Consider the following 22,525-nt stretch of genomic DNA (forward strand, 5'->3'; position numbering starts at 1 on the left):
ATCAATTAAAATAACTTGATTCAGGAATATTTGGTCATTGAAAAAAAGTAGGAAGATTTCATCGAGTACAAGGCCTGAACTAAATGTTTACATTGTGTTGACTTCAATGCACTATCAGGTTATTTAACTATTTTTTTGATGTACATGTAAGTCTTTGGACATTGTGTGTTGTTTCGTACATAAAGTACCCAAACCCTTTAATTCAAATCTTACGGCAATTCATCTCATCAGACACATCGGGGCAGTCAGGTCTAGCGTTGCATATGTCTTCTCTCCTGAGGCAAATAGATCCCTTTCCCGGGCAACGGTACTCATCAACTTCACAACGACCTACATAAATAAACAAATAAACATATTATAATAATAATAAAGAAAACTTAACATAGCGCCAGTATCTGCCTAAAAAAGACCCTCATGTTCCTTGAGGAATACAAGAAAACTGCCTCCCCTGGGCAACCACAATGATAGTGCAAACATTGATTAAAATCATTAAAATTATCATCAATTGCTGTAAACTCTCTGTGTGCATTCATTTAAGTTGTTGGTGTTTTAAGACACCTATATTCATTGAGTGGCATTTCATAACTGGCAGTGGCATCAATTTTCAGAGTGTGGGGCGCCGTTACAAAACAAACATTTGGACTGTGGATTGTGTGAGTATGATCGTTTGAAACGGTGAGATTTTAAGTTTGTCTTGAATGTTGTGATGGATGGAGATGATTTGACAGTCAGAGGAAGTTGGTTCCACACACAAACTGATGCTCCAGAAAATTACCTGTTGCCAAAAAGAGTAGGCTTATGAAGCTTTATTAGCTCATTTTGTTTCATTTTTGTTTATGCATAAAGTTGCCAGACACACCAGGACTATTACCAGGGGCTGTTGCCACCTACTCCCGGGGCTGAAACAGTGTTACCCCTTTACAGTCCACACATATGGACGAAGGCTTGGATATCATCCATCAGAAGCCTGGCTGGTAGAGCAGAAAGCACCACCTCCCAAACTTTACAAAGCAATGGTTAAGTGTCTTGCTTAAGGATACAAGAGTCACAACCGGGACTCGAACCCACACTCTGCTGATCAAACACCAGAGCTTGAATCCGGTGTTCTTAACCGCTAGGCTATGACACAACCCATGAGAACCCAGTCCAGTGTACATGTATGCTGAAGTTTATGGATGAATGAGATTAATGAGGTATTCTGGAGCATTTTTTTTATATAAAAATATATATTACATGTAGCATAAAAACATAATGAGCAACTAAGAGCTGATGAAAGTATAAAACATTGTGAAAAACAAATTCCGCTTAAGTAACATCGTTTTTGAGATTCGGTAATTTCTTACTAGAAGTCCTGAAGCCTTTATAAAAGCTTTCTCAGACAAATTTGTGCAACAAGGGTGTTTTTTTTTTTACTATTTTCTTGCAGCTTCGATGACCAATTGAGCACACATTTTCACAGATTTGTTGCTTTATGCACATGTTGGAAAACACCAAGTAAGAATACTTGTCTTTGACAGTCATTCAGTGCCTCAGAAGCCTTATTCTTACTTTCTGCGAAGGCAAATGCGAAGACAAATTTTGACCTCACACGGCCGATTTCACAACGAATGTTTTGCAAGAGATGAACACAAGTCAACTGATGCCAATTACTCCGTTCCAAAATTGCGACGCCAAAATTTGCTTTGCATCCACACTTGCGGGAAGTATGAACCGGGCTCATTAAGGCTATATTGAAAAACCCAAGAAAGTGAGTTGAATACTTACCACATCCATACTCATCTCCTAGTAGCGGGCACTGTGGTGTACCGTCACAAACTTCATCTTGGTGGATGCAAGCCAGACCAGAGGGACACACAAAATCATCCTCCTCACATTCTTAAAAAAGAAAAAACATGATTTAGAGATGGAAATAATACACAATGTGTGAAAGCCTGAACATCTGACGTCACACTTCGAGGCTCGTCAAAGGAACACGTTGCCTTGGATCGGACGACTTGGTCTATAAAAAAGCGCTTGGAACCGTTTGTTATGAACTGCATATGGTTGGAAAGATGTTTTAAAAGTAGAATACAACAATATACACAAGTTTGCCTCGAAATTGCGTGGTTTTCGTTTTACTTTGCGAACTAACACGGTCGGCCATTTATGGAAGTCAAAAATTTCACTCCCGTGTGTTATAAAATTAAATAATTCAGTTCATCCGTTCGCCCTTGGTTGACTTGAAATTTTTTGTTGAATTATTGCACGACACTAACATTGGTATAGCTACCCCTAGTTTCTCCATACAACTTACCAACTGGCTCAAACTGCTTGATTTCCATTGTAAACCGATCGTCAGAACCGACCGATGACGCAAGCCTTATCCACATGCTGTTGGTTTTGGAGGTTAAAGACAAAACGGACGAAGTCCCGGAAATAGATGCGATATTATAGTCCGTTGAGATTTCGTCGCCATCGCCAAATTGCAGAAGGTTCATTGGCGAGGTGGAAAAATCTTGAATGTCGACCCTGATACGGTGGTTTGGGGAAGCAACAACTTGCCAGAGGCAGCTTGTCCCGAAGGGAAAGTTTGCCTGGTCTCGCAGGAAACTTTTCTGGAGAATGTGGGTTTGATTGTCAGTGGTATTAAACGTCGAGACATTTCCACACCGAGCTATAAAAGGAAAAACACAAAATATCACCAACATTAGCTCCTTTTTTTAGAAATTTTAAGAATCTACAAAATAGAGTCAGAAATGCATTCTCAACCTCAAAAACTTCAACATAGCTTGTTTCCCTTCTTGGTTTCCAGTTCTGGTTGCTAAATTAATTTTCGTCTCCTGAGACAAAATGTGTGTGAATTTGTTTTACTAATTTCTCAAAAACTACAGCACCCCAGCAAGTAATATATTAGAGAAGCTTTCTACCATCAGTATCTTCAAACTTTGTAAGTTTAATGTAAATCTGTGGACATTGTGTTTGGTGTCCTACAAAAAGTACCCCAAACACTTTATTATGATTGGAACAAAACTGAAAAAGCACAAATATCCTGATACCTTTTTGGTAATTGAGGAATCATGACTTAACATTGCTATAGACCCCGTAAAAATAAACCAGTTGTCCAAAACAGCGCCCTCAATAAGGTCAATGGAGACCTTTGATTGGCTGAGTGTTATGCAAATGTGTACATGTTTCCAATGTTTGACCTCACATCCATGGCGACTTAGAGCCAAAGTGAAAGGGTTTGAACTTACGACAACCAAATTCATCGGACAGGTCCCCGCAGGAGTCGAGTCCATCACAGTGGAGGTTGCTCTCAATGCAGACAGTGGAGGAGCAGCGAAACTCTGTTACATTACATGACCCTGGTGGATAAAAATCAATAGGCCACTGTGATTTTGTTTATTTAAATTATTCAAAATCCTCAGACTTTGGCCCTTTTCGAAACCAAGGCTTCGGCTCCAGATTCGGCTCATGCTAGATTGGCCCCGCGGTTGTTTTGACATTTTGAGCATGCTTTGTGTATAAATATGTGCTCAGGGCTTCAGATGGCCTGAAGCCGAATCCAAAGCCGAAGCCATGCTTTCGAAAAGGGCCTTATACAAAATGTTTACAAGTTGGACAGGAGCTGTCAAGGATATACCAAAGTATGAAAACTGTCATCTTTTAAGATGACAGTTTTGCATACAACCAGACCCCTGCCAACAATTCAAGTATTATTGTATCAATAAAAAAGGAGACTGCACCACTCAAACACTATTAAAACACAACTGTTAGCACCCAACAGTAAACATTAAAACAAAAGCAAATCCAAAACCTTGCAAAAACAAGTTAAATTCAGTAAATTGTAAAGGCCCCGTCACACAGTCCTCGATAACGAGAACGAAAACGAGAACGTTAAAAATGCACGCCCTCGAGTGGTTGAATGAGCGTGGGCGTATTCTGCGTGGAGCAATTCAACCAATAGAATGCGTTCTCTTTTCGTCGTTATCGTTTTCGTTCTCCCTGCAATGTGACTCGGCCTTAACAGTCTTGATTCAAAACAAAGCAAACACAAATTTAAATCTGCTTGACATTGACTATTTTGAGTGACCGTAAGCCAAACTGGGTCCAATTTAATGGCTTTGCTAACAGCTGAATCTGCGCTTACGATCACAATTCTCTGCTTGCAGGACAAGCACTGAATTTCTGCATTAGCCTTGTAAGCATACATGTAGCATGCATAAAGTACGTGGAGTAGGCAAGCGCACAAGCCAAAAATCACGGCTAACCCTTAATAACACTGGACACTACAGTTAATTGTCAAAGACTAGTCTTCTCACTTGGCGTATCTCAACATATGCATAAAATAACAAACCTGTGAAAATTTGAGCTCAATCAGTCATCGAAGTTGCGAGATAATAATGAAAGAAAAAGCACCCTTGTCACACGCAGTTGTGTGCTTTCAGATGCTTAATTTCGAAACCTCAAATTCTTAAATCAAATTCGTGGAAAATTACTTCTTTCTCGAAAATGACATTACTTCAGAGGGAGCCGTTTCTCACAATGTTTTATACTATCAACAGCTCCCCGTTACGTGTTACCAAGTAAGGTTTTATCCTAATAATTATTTTGAGTAATTACCAATAGTGTCCACTGCCTATTAAAGTATGCAAGCGCTGATTCTATGCTTACAGTGAGCAGATCAATGAAATTGGGCCCTGTACTCACCTGCGTCAGAAAACGTGCTCAGCTGATAAGAAAATGAGCCGTAGGAAGTCATTGAATTAGTAGCACTGAGGGTGAGCCACATCGAACTGCCATTGGACAAGTAGGACACAGAACTCGCAGAATACCGGAACCTAGCGATTTCTGTCAAAGGGTTCGGCTCTGTACCATCGCCGATCACAGCTACATCATTTTGACCTATCGCTTGATCTATCACCTCAAACAAAATACTGTAGGGAAAGAAGACGAAAAGAACCAACAAATTAGCTTATTGTAAAAGACAGTGGACACTATTGGTAATTGTCAAAGACCAGTCTTCTCACTTGGTGTATCTCAACATATGCATCAAATAACAAAGCTGTGAAAATTTGAGCTCAATCGGTCATCGAAGTTGTGAGATAATAATGAAAGAAAAAAACACCCTTGTCACACGAAGTTGTGTGCTTTCAGATGCTTGATTTCGAGATTCTAAATCTGAGGTCACGAAATGAAATTCGTGAAAAATTACTTCTTTCTCGAAAACTACATTACTTCAGAGGGAGCCTTTTCTCACAATGTTTTATATTATAACAACCCTTACCAATATTCTGCCTTTTCATTGGTTTAGAGCGCGTCACATGTCTTAGTTTTGCTAGACGACGGCCGTGTGATAGTGGATCGGTTTGCCGTGCACTAGTCCGAAAGACTAGCACACGGCGTGCAGTACCCAGACGTCCGTTGCGTGTCTGAGGATGATATGTTAATAGTCTGTAACCATTTCGGATTACATGACACTACATACAGAGCACAGTAAAAGTTTTCGCAATCTGTATTCGCGTCGTCCGTGGATTGTAGCATTCAGGTCTGTAAAGTCTGTACAGTATTTAGAAATGTTTGGGGTGTTATAAAACAAGTATTGGCTGCTTTTACTCGTGCAATGGTTTAAACTATGACTCCCTCGGTGATCCCCGGAGCGTTCTATTTTCCGGGGATCACCTCGGGAGTCATAGTTTTAACCATAGCACTCGAAGCAGTCTATAAACCTCTCCCCATTACTCGTATACCATGCCAGGTGAGGTTTCATGCTAATAACTATTTTGAGGAATTACCAATAGTGTCCACTGCCTTTGAGGGCAAGGGACAAATTTTGGTAATCACTCACAATGTACATTATTTAGCTTAAAAACTTTAAAGGTATCGAGCAACAGAGAGCTGATGACGATAGAATAGTAAAGTATTGTGAAAAACGACTCTCTCTGAAAGAGGTTCTTTCTCAGTGAAATATTTGAATCTGAGAGCCTTTCTCAGGCATCGTAAAACACACTAAACTTGTGTAACAAGGGTATTTTTTCTTTTATTGTTCTCTTGCAACTTTGATGACCATTTGACTGTGCAAGTCTTTAGTTGACTTTATTTTTACTTTTATATATGATGTTAATTAGTATTACATTTTTAACAACATATGTCATTTTTATGGTCATCAACTTCATTAAACTAAAGTAATGGACGAAACAAAATCTCCCAAACGTACAACTCCATAAGGTTGGGACCACAATGGTTCTGGAAATTCAAATCCGCACGCATTCCAAGAAACATTTCACATCAAAGTAATGCGGTTATGTAAAAAGATAACCGTTTTTATGCCCCATGGACACTTGAATCTTTGTGTAACACTTCTCAGATTGTGTATTCCTATTTGGGATAATCTTCTTGCGTGGACATTATTCGCTCCTGATTTCCGGCGATATCTCAAAAATGTGACCACCTTTTGAAATGAAATTTCCGGATGTTAGTTTTATTGTGTAGACATTTACATTTTGCAGGATTAAAACAATCAAACTGGTCAAAAAACCTACGATATACTTTGCCTTCAAAACCACATACAGTTTAAGACCCAGTAACTGGGGCACTGTACTCCTTTTTCGAAATGTTGTCATTATCGGGCGTATCAGCTAGTTCGACCGATAATGAGAAAATTTTGAAAAAAGGAGTATTGACCCCTTGCACGCGCGTCACACGCGACGACTGTTGGCACGCTCACCATGTTTGTGGTCAATAGGTTTACATGTAAACGCAGAGTCCCCTAAAATGCGCACTTCACTGAATAACACACCTTGACATTGGTCATCAAAATGGTGCATCCAAGATTAGTCTGATGATGACGTCAGGTGAATTAGGTCAATATCGCCCCAGTTACCCGGTCTAATACGGTTGGCACTGGGAATACATGCTCTTCATAAAGTGTTTATTTCCCTACCGATTCTTTGGGCTTGTCGTGAAGATCCAGAGGCAATCAGTAGGTGGTGGTAATCCATTCAGAGGTGATGAGACATCGAACGCAATATCCTCCTCTAGAAATATGTGGCGTTTACTCCCACAGATATTAGCTGTATACAGAAATTGTTAGGAAGAGTAAAATACGATGATTTTAAGTATGGGACGGGGATCCTGTACAGAATAATTGTCTCATGCTTTTATCATTTACTGAGCAATTGTAGCTGTCTTTCGCACCCAATTAACCTGATTCTGCTCAGCAATACATTCTGTGTTTAGCGACTGTTTGTGCTTACAAGCTTTATAAAACTGGGCTCAGGGCCTAATTTCATAGCGCTGCTTAGCGGCTTGTTTTGGGTTTACTGTGCGAGTTTCGAGTGCTTAGTGTCACGTTTCTGTTTCTTAGTGCTGCTATTAACTATAAGCACACAAAAAGGCATGCTAACCTTCCTGCTATTAAGCAATTCATTCTGTGTCTAGCAACTGTTTGTGCTTACAGGCTTTACAAAATTGGGCTCAGGGCCTAATTTCACAGAGCTGCCTAGCGGCTGATTTTGGGTTTACTGTGCGAGTTTCCATTTCATAGTGCTGCCAACTGTAAGCACACGAAAAGGCATGCTAACCTTCCTTTGCTAACTACATCACAATGCCAATCCACTGACCGCTTTAACTTCTTGATGACCAATGAAATACACTTAAACCTAAGCAAATTGTTCTGCTTCAATAAGCACAAAGTTTGCTTTCACTGTTACGCAGCGCTATGAAATTGGGTCCAGTACTCACAGCATTCAATTTCGTCCGTGTAGTTCGTGCAGTCTGCCTTGCCATTGCATATATCACTCTTATCAATACACGGACTGCTCTCTGAATTCACATCACATGGTAAAGATGCATCTCGACAATGACCTATGTTTTAAAAAAAAAATTTAAAAAATAAGGACACAAAGTTCTTCCATATCAGTGTATAATGACAGTAGGCCCAATATGTGTAGTTATCTTCAAGTGCGCGCTAATCCTCCAATCAGATTCGCAGAATGGAGTGGTGATAAAAACCTATATTGCACGGCTAATATCACTACCATGCGTATTGTGTGTTCTATGTCACGCGCCAAGTTTGCTTGAAGATAAATACGTTATCACACGCGCGCTCGTGGAAATACGGAAAATATAGCGCGTCTGCGTCCCATATCCAACTCGGCCTTCGGCCTCGTTGGATATGGGACGCAGAAGCGCTATATTTTTCCGTATTCCACTCGCGCTTGTGTGATAACTTATATTATTACCATGTAAAAGTAGTGTTTATTTTTTTGAGAAAAGGGTTTTAATTCAACCTGTATTATTTGTTTTGTTTTATTAAGCGTACTTCTTATCGCCCCCGCCCCCATGTCTTCTTTCTGGAAAACTCTGGGCCTCCCCTTGGCTGTATTCCACATGGATAAGAGATACTGTGTGAAAAGGGCTTACAAGTACATGTACATGTATGTGAACATTTGCTCACTGGAAAGAAGAGCCAACTGTACTTGTTCCCCTCTAAAAAATAAACATCAATCCGTCTCCCAACGCGCTATATTTCTGACTGCATGAGGGCGCTCTCAAACATATTTGCATCACTTTCCAGGGGTTTATTCATTTATACCTACATTTTTGTAAAACAGTTAAAAAAGACTGGAACACATTATACACCCACAGACATCATATCCATCAGGGACAATAAGACCTTTAAAGGATCCCAACAACCCACCTTAAAAGCAACTTGAAATTATGGCGCGACAAAAGTGACAGAACGCTGATTAAAACTGTGCAGGACATATCAAGTACACCCCCTGGAAGTATTTAAAACTTACTAATATTGAGAACGCACTCCGCAGTTAAAACCACTACAATGGTAAAATTACATACCACATGACAGTTCGTCTGAGTAGTCAGAACAATGGATGACGCCATCACACAAGTCAGAAGCGTTGATGCACTGGTACCCGTCGCTGCAGGTTACTTGGTTCTCACCACTACATCGTGTTTCTAGTGCAATAGAAGTTTTAAAAAAATCACACAAAGTTAATGGGAGACTTTCCAACGCAAGGTGGCAGCAGACTTACCAGGTAAATTTCCATTGTCATGTAGTTCTAAACATGCGTATAATTCTGAGAACAATGGCTTTACCCGGTAAGTCTGCTGCCACCTAAGCTTGGGCGATATCGATTTATTTTATTCACGATATATCGCCGACAATATATCGCGATATTCGATATAATCGCGATTAATGAAATTTGACATCATCATCGTCTCTTATTGACACTTTTGGTCTTTCTCAAACCTCGCCTTGGGCTCAAGCTCCAGGCACGTTCGGATATTGACTGTGGATTTTGTTCACAAGACTCTGTAAAGTACTGAGTAGGCCTATACGATGCTTCAAATTTACCGGTGTTAGGAGGAAAGCAAATTATATTGCATTTCTCAATGCCCTGCTCTAGCAATGCAAATGTTGCTGGTTCGAATCCCATCCAATGATACAGAACTTGGGAAACTAGTGATTAAACGTAACACACATCAGTATTAGGGTAAAAACAAATTATGTGGCACTCACACAATCTCACATGATATAACTTTGGCATGGTACTTCAAGGAAGCACCACAGGCGATTGCCTCCATGACCACTAGTCATTGTCTCTGTGCCCTTGTTGCGATTGCCTCCATGCCCCCTAGGTGCCCTTGTATAAATTTACAATTTCCTCATAGGGTGCCCTGTACCAAAGAGGAATTCCTTGATGCCCTTGCCCTTTAAAATACATGGCATACATGCCTGATTGACAAGTACATGTAATAATAATAATAATAATAATAATAGCCAAAAAGTTTTTAGAAACGCTCCCCATTGAAAACTATATCACAGCGTTTACAAAAACTGAAAAGCACATGGGCAATTCCATGAAAGATGGACATGGCCAAACAATTTCTAAATCCATAATTATATAAGCCATCACCCATAAAATATTGTAGTTTATAACACCTCTTGCTCGTTCTGTATTCTAGTTGGCTGAAACACGATCACGTGGGATGAACTAATATAGGCTAGTGATCGCGCGCGCGTGTTTTGCAGGAATAGTACCAGAGCGGGCACTAGTCTTTGCAAATAGTGCCGCGGTAACAGCGCCCTCTCTTGACTTAAACCGTGAACAAACTACAAAATTCCCTTTCTTTTCTTATTTGATTGTATAAGACCGAGCTGTGTTATGAAACACATATTGACTGGCATAATTCGGTAACTACTGTACGTCTATTCCCCCTCAGGCCTGTGAGTGACCAAAAGAGGGGCCGATTTCCCTCGGCCTTCAGCCTCGGGAAATAGGTCGCTCTTCTGGTCACTCAAAGTCCCTCGTGGGAATAGACGTATACTAGTAACCTCGTTGCCAGTCAATATGTGTACATTGTACATAGCTCAAAGTTTATGAAACAACTTTACTTTATTACATTGTCTTCTCAAAACACTTGAAGAAAATGTCCTTTGAAGTGAACTTTCTTTAACACGAAAATGATTGAGTTTACCTGCCAGATCCACGACGGACACATCGACGATGAAGTGTGGTTTCTTAAGAGGTATGTAGCCACCATCATTGCCGTACCACATAGTGCGTACACCCTCCAAAGTCACCCAGACTTCATGACCAGCTGAGCTGGCAGTGAGAGGGGCCGTTCCTCCCTGTCGTCTCCATATAATGCCACTCTGGTCAACAAGGGCCCCTTCACCGACCGTCACAGTAACGTGGTAGTCGAGGATGATTTGAACGGTTTTGATCTTGAGTCTGGTACCTGGTGGTGAGCTTATGAGCCACGCACATACTACGTTGGTCGGGTAACCTTTTGGAGCGTAGGGGGATGACACACGATGAGTTGCGTTGGGTGCAAGGTTGATCTTGAAGTCTCCGCACGATGGGACTGTACATTGGGGTAAATAGGCAATCAATTTTCGATTTGCATTTTCAACAACATTTTTGAAACAGGTGGAGAGTTGTGCTTAGTAAAAGTGCAAGTATATGATGTCTGCAGGGAGTGCGTTCCATAGTCTGACTGCTGTGGGCGAGAAGGAGGTCTTGTAAATATCCTTGCACCCCCAATAGGCTGATCCTACATGTACTGTACCCAAATTCACTTACCGCAACCATACTCATCTTGGAAGTTGTCGCAATGTCTACTGCTGTCACATAGCCAGCTACTGGGGTGGCATGTTTCCACCGAGTTTGTAACGCATGAAAACTTATCAGAATCACAACCTACAAAACAAATGAAAATATTTGTCCCCGTGAAACAGTGTTAACTCATAGAGCGAATAAACAGAATTGCTCTTACTTACGGAATACTCACATGCAGCTACGATTTTTTTTGGGACGTTTCTATTTCAAACTTTGCTTACCTTATTTAGCAGAGTAAAAGTAATTAATATTTGCTTAAATTGCAGCCAATAGGGCCCACTTGTAAATCAGATAAGAGCAAATAGGTTGCATTGTAATCTTGTGATCCCTGGCTGAAAAGTAATTTTACTCTAGAAACTTTAAGGGCTCACAAGGGAGCCGTACAAGTAGCTACTAGGCAGGTACAGCTTGAATGGGCTCTGACTTGCACCCATAACAAAAGATTCTGACAAAATCAGGAAACCACACGTTAGCTCATGTGGTAGAGTGCGGCACATTAATCCGGAGTTCTTCTAGAAACTATAAGGCTCCGCTCATGGGGGAGCTTTATATTGGACCACGTTTGATTAGCTTCCCCGGGTCGCCCCTGATCTGCCCCCAGTGCGTTCAAATAGCTTTGACATCATTTCAGAGGCTCACCCGGGTCAGCCCTAAGTGCCCTGCTTGTGGAACGGGTAACTTTGGGCTGGCCCGAGGTGCAGAGCGTCACCCCAAAAGGGTGAGTGATCGTTGGGTAAGCTCTTGTCAAGGGGCTCACCCGAACAGGGAAGCTAATCGAACACACCCATAGTTTCTAGAGGTAAATCCAGAGGTTACGGTTCAAGTCATGCTCTGCTTGTCTGGTGTTTACTTTTACGTTAATGTTGGCAGGATCCTTTAAGTGAGGACGTTAAGCAGCATGCCCGTTATTTCAGTGGTGCTTTTACAATTGCTGTGTTGGTTGAGTGCAGATTGGACACAAGAGTGCTTGCTGTCAATTAAAGGAACACATTGCCTTGGAAATAAAAAGCGTTTGTAACCGTTGGAATGATGTTTTAAAGGAACACGTTGCCTTGGATCGGTCGAGTTGGTCTTTGAAAAGCGTTTGTTATAAAATGTATGTAGGTAGAAAGATGCTGTAAAAGTAGAATACAATTATCCACACAAACATGCCTCGAAATTGTACGGTTTTCCTTTTACCTCGTCGACTAACACAGTCGGCCATTTATGGGAGTCAAATTTTTGACTCCCATAAATGGCCGACCGTGTTAGTTCGCACAGTAAAAGGAAAACCACACAAACTTGGCAAACTTGTGTGGATCATTGTTTTCTACTTTTAAAACATCTTTCCAACCATATGCTTTTTATAACAAACGGTTATAAACGCTTTTTTATAGACCAACTCGTCCGATCCAAGACAACGTGTTCCTTTAAAAGTAGAACACAATGAATCCACACAAGTTTGCCTCGAAATTGCGTAGTTTTCCTTTTACTGTGCGAACTAACACGGTCGGCCATTTATGGGAGTCAAAAATTTGACTCCCATATTTGACTCCCATAAATGGCCTACCGTGTTAGTCGACGAGGTAAAAGGAAAACCGTGCAGTTTCCAGGCATGTTTGTGTGGATCATTGTATTCTACTTTTACAACATCTTTCTACCCATGCATTTTATAACAAACGGTTACAAGCGCTTTTCAAAGACCAACTCGACCTATCCAAGGCAACTTGTTCCTTTAATATTTTCAATAATTTTGCTCCTTGCTATGTTCTGCTAGGATCCACAAGACAGGAAGTAAAGCCTAGAGACTACTTGGTCCGCTACGGTCTCCTCGTTGAGGCGATAGCGGACTGAACCTCATAGTTCTAGGAGGAATCACTTACCATTACATCCAAGTTCATCAGAACGGTCATCACAATCTGGCAGACCGTCACACCTCTTGCTGTTGGAAATACACTGGATGCTGGTGTCACATAGAAACTCACTACTCGCACAACTAACTTATGTCATGAATTACAAAATAAGATACAACAATCATTAACAAGTTCAACAAGTCAGAACTTCAAAATCATAAGTTGCGATAACGTACTGTACCCTCCTGCCGACGGCGTAGCCGGAGGGTTACAAAGCTTCTGCAATATGTAAAAGTGGAGCAAATCTGCTGACCAGCTGTTTAAATTGTACTTGTTTGTTTAACCATTTCGCCCTGCACACATTGCGGAAGCCCCCACCCACCCCCCCCCTCCATCCCACACCCCCTACTTCCAAGTTCCTACCTGGTTAAGTTTCGATAAACAACGTAACCCTCCTAGTCCTAGAGTCCTAATCCTACTCCCGGAGAGGGAGGGTTACATTATTGCAACCAATCAATGTCTACCCTACTTCTAGAACTAGGCACCTACCTTATGTCTGTTCGCACAGAGATTGCCTAGCTGTCAACGTGTTAAGTAGACCATTAAGTAGACACAAACTTTTCAACATGTTTAAGCTTTTGGGGTAAAGTTCCAAAAAGACTTAAGTGTCTCACCATACTTTGGAAATAGCGATGCAGAAAGGGGACCAGTCTAAGAAAGGACGATGTAAACAAGACAAAAGTAAGATAAAGAGACACAAGAGGGCGCTAAAACAACTCTACTGGGCGCACACTTCAATGCTAAAAGTAGGGGGAAAAATGTTTCCAGAAAACTAAACAAACCTCAGATTTCTTTTCAAACTTGGCTCCGTTTTTCTTCTTCTTATTACCCAAGATAAAAAAACATCACGATAAAAAAACAAAAAAAAAACCCAGGCCTATAGGGTACGTCAAAAAATACGATCGCGATCACCATGGGAGTAGCCCTGTGCTACCAGTTTTCACATGGTTCTCATTCCAAAGCGGAAGAACGGTGTGTGGCGGTCTCGGAGCTCCGGCGTACTCAGAGCTCCAGATTACCAAATACGGTAGTATTACGTCATGCCATGCCTGCGCACACCAAGCGAAAATAGTCGATTTTAGCGCGTGCCGAGTCGACCGCCGACTGTTTTGCTCTACACCTCGTAGCTGTCATGGCGGCGCCCACAAGTAAATCGTGTGGTGAAGAACGTGGAGCGTCTACGACACTGAGCATTGCGAAAAAAGTAATCACATAATAAAGTATTTGAGGAGCCCGTCGAAAAAGCACTCATACGATAACCAAACCTGCTCGTGAATCTTAGAATACCACGGCAGTGTGAAAATCGAACAACTTTGTTTAACTGGGTGCTGAGTTTGTGTGTGTACATGTGCCGAGTTTGTGGGTGCCGAGTCTGCAAGGTGCCGAGTTGTAGGTTGGTATAGACTCACGCCCGCAACGACATTATGCTACGTCATCCCGGAGAGCTTGGCACGCCAGAGATCCGAGACCGCAATTACTGCGTGCCGAAATCCCCGGTGACGTCACCGAGAGCCTCTGGGTGAGTACGCCGGGGCTGCGAGGCCGCCACACCGGACAAGAGGTTTATCATATTCATTATCCAGACATGGGGGACTTAGAGCCGCCCAACCAATATTGGCGCACTGCCGTCTAATGCCAGAGTCTATAGCGGTCGTCAGCTTCCAGCTGACACACCCAGGTGTTAATTAGGCCTCTTGGTCTCTTCCACGATTTGTTTTGGTGGTGCCCTTTGATAGCCTACTCTGCCTCTTTGGGGCAGGCCGGGGAAACGTACGAGCGCGGTAGCAGGAGACTACTTCCGAGTTGTCAGAGCGCCCCTCACGTAGTGTCTGACAGTTGGGCCTCGATGTAGCCCTATAATGATAGTCCAAACTATTAAGGCCCGTTTCTGGGGCGGAACATTTTCAAAGCTTCATAACTCAAATCTTACCTGCATTGTTTCATGAAAATGACGGATTTGTGAAGAATATAGAACGATCAAAACCAACCGCAGAAAAATATATGCTGCCATGGAATGTGAATCGGTTGAAATTAGTGGTTTCTTGCAGGTAAGATTTGAGTTATGAAGATTTGAAAAATTTCCGCCCCAGAAATGTACCCTGATATCCAGGACGTCACTGCAGTACAATACGAAAGTGTAAGGTTCTCGATGTAGCCTCATCCGCCCCGTCAGCATTGTCGATCGCGGCGGCTGCTGCCCCAGTACTTCACGGGACCTCGTTCCAAGGGGTTTGGAACCAGAGTTGTCCATCTCCTAGGTGGGCTGCCGAACGGAACATTGGCTGTGCAAGCTCCACCTGCCTGCTGCCCGAGTTTAAAATCAGAGTTTCTGTATTCTAGGTGGACTACCTCCCATGACGAGCTTCACCTGCCCGAAACAATCTGGTTTTTAATTATCCGCAGCAGGCACTGGTTTTACAAACCCAAATAATATTACTGATGGTTTTGGATAATGATTTCATCGGATAATCGTGCAGTGACGCCACTTTCATAGTGTGGGTCCGAATTCATGTTTGTCGCGGACCTACGGTCGTCTGCATGCAGCAGCGTGCATATTATGCATGTTATGTTGTTTAAAAATTATTTTACAAGTGTGTTGGATTTGGCTGCGAATCTCGTGAAATGTGAAATAAATTCGAGGTCAACAGTGCTTTAGAAAATATATTTTCGGAGGCTCAAGGCTGCTGGTATCTGGCGTAGTTCACGTGCCTCCAAGTGTGACGTCAGCAAGGGCTCATTTTGTCTTTCTCATGTGTGACGAATAATTACGTATAATATGGATATAAAAGTATTAAACTTACCGGTTTCATTGAAAGCACTGACTTCAAGGTGGAACCTCAGAAATTCATTCTGGAAGAAGTTCGCATCCCACTCTGCATGTAATAGGTATACATGAACAGGGCTGTCAACTACTGTTTGCACTCGAGGTACGGACGCATTCGCAGTGAGTAGGTTGAAGATGTACAAGTCTTCGTTGCCAGAGGGCGCATACCCTTGAAGGCTCGTTATCTCCTACAGATATAAAAATTGACAGGTTGATCTTAAAGACACTGGACACTATTGGTGATTGTCAAAGACCAGTCTTCACACTTGGTGTATCTCAACATACGCATACAATAACAAACTTGTGGAAATTTGAACTCAATTGGTCGTCGAAGTTGCGAGACCTCAAAATCTAATTCTGAGGTTTCGAAATCAAATTCGTGGAAAGAATTACTACGTTCTCGAAAACTACTTCAGAGGGGGAGCTTTTTTTCAAAGTGTTTTATACTATCAACAGCTCTCCATTACTCGTTACCAAGTAAGGTTTTATGCTAATAGTTATTTTGATTTCTACCAATAGTGTCCACTGCCTTTAAGGGAAATGTTGCCTTAGATCGGTCGAGATGAAAAGCGTTTGAAACCGTTTGTTATCAAATGCATACAATTATGTTTTAAAGTTAGAATATAATATGATCCACTTAATATGCCTCAAAATTGCATGGTTTTCCTTTACGTCGTGCGGTAGGCCATTTTGTGGAGTCAAAGTTTTTCCTCATCAGTCGTGCATCAAGATTTTACACGTACAACACGCGTAGGGTATGCGGCGCAGAGTCACGCTCCAGTGCTCATCAGTTGAGCGCGTTGGGGTGGACTTCACAAAGAGTTAGGACTAGCCTCATCTCGAGTTAGGAAGAGTTACACTTCCTAGCTTATTTAGGACTTGTCCTAACTCTTTGTGAAATCGGCCCCAGATCGTCTATTAGTCTGTTTTCAATGCGTTTTCAACATACATTTCCCTTCTGTTAGTTAGCCTCTTCTACAGTCGTCAAGTTAAAATTTAATCAATCACATAAGCTATTTTGACAATCTATAGACGATGTGACCTATGTTAACATTCAAACCGCCCTCTGTTGAAAAAACACTGTATACGTCATGTTTCGCCGGGAAAAACGACGCGTAGTCATGGTAAGATTGCATACACTTTCTAGCTTATATATAAAACCTGTGGAAATTTAGGCTAAACCGGTCGTCGGAGTCGGGAGAGAGTAACGGGAAAACCCACCCTCGTTTCCGCACGTTTCGCCGTGCCATGACATGTGTTTAAAATGAATCCGTCATTCTCGATATCGTGAATTGATAATTGTTTTAATGTTTTCTCAAAAAGTAAAGCATTTCATGATATAATATTTCAAAGGAAGAATCTTACCATTACCTTCTGTAAACCCCATTAAAGGAACACGTTGCCTTGGATCGGACGAGTTGGTCAAAACAAAAGTGTTTGTAACCGTTTTTTATAAAATGCATATGGTTGGAAAGATGTTTTAAAAGTAGAATACAATGATCCACACAAGTTTGCCTCGAAATTGCGTGGTTTTCCTTCTACTGTGCGAACTAACATGGTCGGCCATTTATGGGGGTCAAAATTTTGACCCCCATAAATGGCCGACGTGTTAGTCGACGAGGTAAAAGGAAAACCACGCAATTTCGAGGCATGTTTGTGTGGATCATTGTATTCTACTTTTACAACATCTTTCTACCCATATGCATTTTATAAAAAACGGTTACAAACGCTTTTCAAAGACCAACTCGACCGATCCAAGGCAACGTGTTCCTTTAAGTTATTTGTAAATCTGTGAACTTAATCTGTGTTCTGGTCACAGAAAGAGTATCCAATGGATTTCATCGCAAACCATCCTTTTGATGTTTTTTTTTTATTTTATTTGTTATTCCTTTTTATTTTTTTTATTTTTTTAAATACTGAAACGGGATGATGTAATTTTGAAGATTTTTTACGAAATGCGTTTCTTAAAAACTATGTGGTTAATGATATGACCGTGTTACCTTCAAGGAGGTGACGAATCCGACGAATGGAGGAACCACATACTCCGTGAATCTGACGAGGAGTCTGCTCATTGGAGGTGCATGGAACTGCCAGCTACATACATAAGGCGAGTTTTGATCAGGATTGCTGATTGTAACTGTTTGCCCTACTGAAAGGTTGAAGGACGACTGACCACACCATTCTATGAACAATACATGAACGTTATAACAATTTCCTTTAAATGCACTGAACACGTTTGGTAATCGTCAAAGACCAGTCTTCTATCTTGGTGTATCCCAACATAAGCATAAAAAACAAACCTGTGAAACTTTGAGCTCAATTATTGGTCATCGAAGTTGCGAGAAAATGATGAAAGAAAAAAACAACCCTTGTTGGACGAATTTGTGTGCTTTAAATTTCAGATATGAATAAAAGACTGGCTAGAAGTCTTTTTATTTTATTTTAGTGAGAATTTGCCTCTTTCTCAAAATCTATGTTTACTTCAGAAGGAGCCGCTTCTCACAATGTTTTATACTATCAACAGCTCTCCAATGCTCGTTACCAAGTCAGTTTTAAAGTTAATATTTGTTTTGAGTAATTACTAAACGTGTACCTTCCCTTTTAGTTTTTGTTTCAAGAAAATTGAAAGTTTAATGGTGTTCTAGAAGCCAGTCATAAGTTATTGTATAAAGTTTTTCTGCTGCATGGAAAAAGTAAAATTTCTCTCAGACGAAATTCTAGCAACAGCAAACGCAACAACATCTTTTACTTCACATATCTTTTTCAGGGGCCATTTTAGTTGCTTTGCGGCCCTTTTTGTTTTACTAAAAACATACTTTGTTTGCACGGGAAACGGGTGTTGAGCCTTAAGTGCGACCTCTCTCGGGCAGATGACGAACTACTCACCACAGTTCTTTTCGTCGTCTCCTTCAGCGCAATGTCGCACACCATCACACACCGATTCGTGGAGGATACATGTTGTAAATGGCACAAAGTTGGATTGGCATTGAAAATACCCCCTGCAGTCTGGAAAAAAATTGACAAATGGAATGTTTTTTGGGGTAAGTTTTGCGGTCTGATTTCATAGAGAATTCGAATCGTACATGAATGAGACAAGCACGAGACAGATTGAAATTGAATGGTGATAAAGGTCGAGGCCTCCAATGAGGTGGCACATCTAGATAGGATAGACTGATAGCTGGTGGCAAACTCTTGCAACTGCTAGCCTATGGGGATGGGGGGGGGGGGGGGGGATATCTTATACATATTTGGCAACCATTATAAATTTATTCTAAATAGTGACATAACCAAACATTATGTTGCATTGATTTTCCGAATAAGTTTCAGTGACCAATATGTTTCAAGTAGTTCTGCTGAAATTTCTTCTGTAATTTTTTGGTGACTGTTATAATTGTAAACATAACCAAACGATGCTGCATTTTCTTTTCAAAATAGGGTTCATATTGACCGACCGTTACCCAAGGTCAAAAGTCACAAGAAACTTTTGTACGGTTTACTTCAACCATTAGAAAGTGAAAAAGGTATGGCATCAACAGTAAGTAGGCCTTAGACACGTCACGGTATTCATTTGTCAAAGTTTTATAACTCATTTCGTAATCGCAGTTGCAAGAAAAAAAATGAAAGAAAAACACGTTTGTATATGTTGTACGCTTTTCTTTAATTATTCTTTTGCCAATTCGATGACCAGTTGAGCCAAACTTTCTACAGATTTGTTATTTTATGCATGTTGGGATACACCAGTTACAATACTTGTCTTTGACATGTATTACCAAACCTCGCAGTGCCTTAAACAATACCTGTTTCATCAACAAGAGATATCCGAGCTCGAAATCCGTAGCCATCAGCGGAACCTCCGGGCGAGATGATTTCTAGCTGCAAGGCGGGGCTGTTCCCGCCAGGAATGTAAAACAGAAGTGTGGCGTTGGATATCGACTCATAAAGATACTGACGAATCTGGGCTAATGGGTATAGAGTAGCAACAATCTGGACGTCCGGCGGGTTGTCGAATATTTCTAGGATCTCCACGGCCACCAGACCCGTGGTGTAGCTTGGATTGATCTCAAAGAGGACGCACTTGCCAGGGTTGTGAGGTAGAGGCAAGTCTTGGACCGTCAACAGGCTAGCATCGGTTGAGTTGACGAAAACTGCAACGGTGTTACTGCACACAACATTCTGGGCAGCTGGTGACAGCATTAAAACAAAAGAACAACAAAAACTCACAATATTATTTTTGTTTGGTAACTATACACTGGCCACCTTTGGTTATTACTCAAAATAATAGTTGTATAATTAGCCAAACAAAAAACTTTGTATAACGGGCGGCGGAGAGCATTTGGTAGTATTAAACGTTTCATCTGAATACAGCATGAAAGGACTGCTATTTAAATTACTCAAAATAATTATTAACATAAAACCTTACTTGGTAACAAGTAAGGGGACCGGAGCTGTTGATAGTATAAAACATTGTGAGAAACGGCTACCTCTGAAGAAACGTAGTTTTCGAGCAAAAAAAGGTAATTTTCCACGAATTTGACTGAGACCTCAGACTTAGAATTAATTTTCAGGTCTCGAAATCAAGCACTTGAAAACACGCAACTTGGTGTGATCATGTTTCTTCCTCCATGGTGTGACAAGGGTAATTTGCCTTTCATTAATATCTCGCAACTAATTTTTTTTACAGGTTTGTTAATTTATGCATAGGTTGAAATACACCAATACTATGTGCAAATAAGTAATTTTACTTGTCTGAGGGAATATTTCTGAAAAACAATAGTTTACACAATCAATATCTGCGTTGGTTCATGCGCAATTTCATTTACAATTTGCCAAGATTTTCCTTTATTCGTTTGCAGATAATAAACCGAGTATAGTTATAATTACTACTTACCGCATGGAGATATTATGATGGTTGCCCATAGAAAGCACGATGCTATCATTAACATTACGTGTCCCATTTCCCCCGCCATTACGGATGCAATCTGTAAACATTTGAACCACAATTTAAATTCAGATTATAGTCCAGTCCTTTGTCTCTGGTCCAACATAATAGTCTAAACGTTTGACGTCACACTTAGAGGCTCGTGATTTACACCAGATACCTGCCTTGAGCGTACGTACGGAACCACACGAAATCACCTTTGACCTCACTTTCGTTTCACATGGAGATTGGCAGCTAAATCCTACATACATGGCGTAATACCTGTACAAAAAACATAGCATGCATGGTTAATTCTACAAACATATTGCACGGTGCAAGCAGACGAGCGAAATCACGGCTGAAAAACATCAACTCGGACCAACTGGTCACAGAAAAACACAAATTTCTGCCGGTAACCTTCAAGATCCAACGCACACACATCCAGCCAGCAACCAACTATCACGCATCACCGCCTGAGAACAGCCTCGATCCTTCCCGCCCAAATGATCATCCACTCAAACTCCACCACCGCCAGTAGCACAGCATTCTCCTGATGATGAGCAGAGTATACTGTTTGTAACGTCCAGACCCAAAAACGGCTCTCTTCAGAGCCAACACTCACCCTAAGAGATGTACACAAGGTTGTACCCGCAAGTTTACTATTTATTTATAGTTTCTTCTTATTTCTTCACACCAGCAAAGCTTCAAACAATACCTTTCAAGATCTTGGTTTATCGGTGAGTGTCTCAACAACACAGCACCTTGGCTGTCTTGCCTGTCTCCCCACCGACTTGGTCTCTCAAGACTTCGCTCAGCATCTGACACTAGTATACTCGCCTGATGGAACCAAACTCTCTCAAGCTCCTCAATTTATGCATCTATCATACCTTTTTATCATTAATGTTTGCTCATTATACCTGTAATCACTTAATTTATTATTCAGAGAATCAGACTCTCCATGCAAATTCAAGAAATTGTATCATGAAGTATTGTTATCCAATCGTAAACGCTGCTTCCTTAATGAAGTGCCGCATTATAAATGCATTATTATGTATGATGTGTTTATGTCTCGTGATGTTGTATGTGTATACGCTAATCGGCCTACCAGGTAAATTCATTATTTTGAAAATAAATTGTTGACGTTAAATCCAAAACTCATACTATAACCCATTTCACTTGATACAATTTATTTTCCCTCCTGCAATTTATTATATAATACACATTGTGTAGTGGTTTGTCAGGAATCGGGACGACCGCCTTGACGCATAATAGACCGATTGCGCTCCATGAGTCACGTGACCTATAGTGGGTATTAGATGTAAACAAACACGGCGCACTGTATATAAACGTGCGTTTAAAAGACATGATTACTGTTTCAATTTTTAGCTCAAAAAAGACTAATTTCATCGAAATCACCGAAGAATGTTCAGGAGTTTGTAACATGAGACCGTACCGGTGGCTGAACAATGCCAGTAATGGGTAAACATAGTTCCATCGAACAGGAAATTCCACGAGAATGTTCACACTATGTCATGTGTTTGAGCACGGGCGTTGCCCTCAATGTAATGATTTTAATGCTAATATTTTCAATAAAAATCTCATTAAGAAGCTGCAAATCCCATGTTCACCCTCAAATTATTTGATTAGAAGGGTAGCTGTCAGCTATGAGTCGGACAACTTCGCGATCTCCCTTTTTTCTTTATCACAACCCAACTTCACGCCGTGCACAACGCAAAATCCACGGCGCGTGAGCTCGCTCAAACCT

At 41.1% G+C, this 22,525-nt stretch overlaps 1 protein-coding gene across 2 annotated transcripts in view; it reads right to left on the bottom strand.

The window, feature by feature from the left end:
• The window catches only part of LOC139945178 (uncharacterized), a 34,816-nt gene extending 14,020 nt beyond the window's left edge, over positions 1-20,796 (bottom strand). For both annotated transcript variants that reach the window (XM_071942468.1, XM_071942467.1), the window contains exons 1-16: positions 20,731-20,796; positions 19,640-20,023; positions 18,729-18,848; positions 17,843-18,024; positions 15,820-16,030; positions 12,989-13,105; positions 11,091-11,207; positions 10,483-10,872; positions 8,839-8,958; positions 7,723-7,845; positions 6,923-7,052; positions 4,690-4,916; positions 3,234-3,344; positions 2,294-2,653; positions 1,765-1,875; positions 214-330 (exon numbers count right to left, since the gene is read on the bottom strand). In XM_071942468.1, coding sequence (XP_071798569.1) covers positions 214-330; positions 1,765-1,875; positions 2,294-2,653; positions 3,234-3,344; positions 4,690-4,916; positions 6,923-7,052; positions 7,723-7,845; positions 8,839-8,958; positions 10,483-10,872; positions 11,091-11,207; positions 12,989-13,105; positions 15,820-16,030; positions 17,843-18,024; positions 18,729-18,848; positions 19,640-20,023; positions 20,731-20,785 — 2,875 coding nt within the window. In that variant the 5' untranslated portion in view covers positions 20,786-20,796. The remainder of the gene's footprint in view (positions 1-213; positions 331-1,764; positions 1,876-2,293; positions 2,654-3,233; positions 3,345-4,689; positions 4,917-6,922; positions 7,053-7,722; positions 7,846-8,838; positions 8,959-10,482; positions 10,873-11,090; positions 11,208-12,988; positions 13,106-15,819; positions 16,031-17,842; positions 18,025-18,728; positions 18,849-19,639; positions 20,024-20,730) is intronic.
• Between the last annotated feature and the right edge of the window lie 1,729 nt (positions 20,797-22,525).

This window comes from Asterias amurensis, chromosome 12 (assembly GCF_032118995.1).
Source record: "Asterias amurensis chromosome 12, ASM3211899v1".
NCBI lineage: Eukaryota > Metazoa > Echinodermata > Asteroidea > Forcipulatida > Asteriidae > Asterias > Asterias amurensis.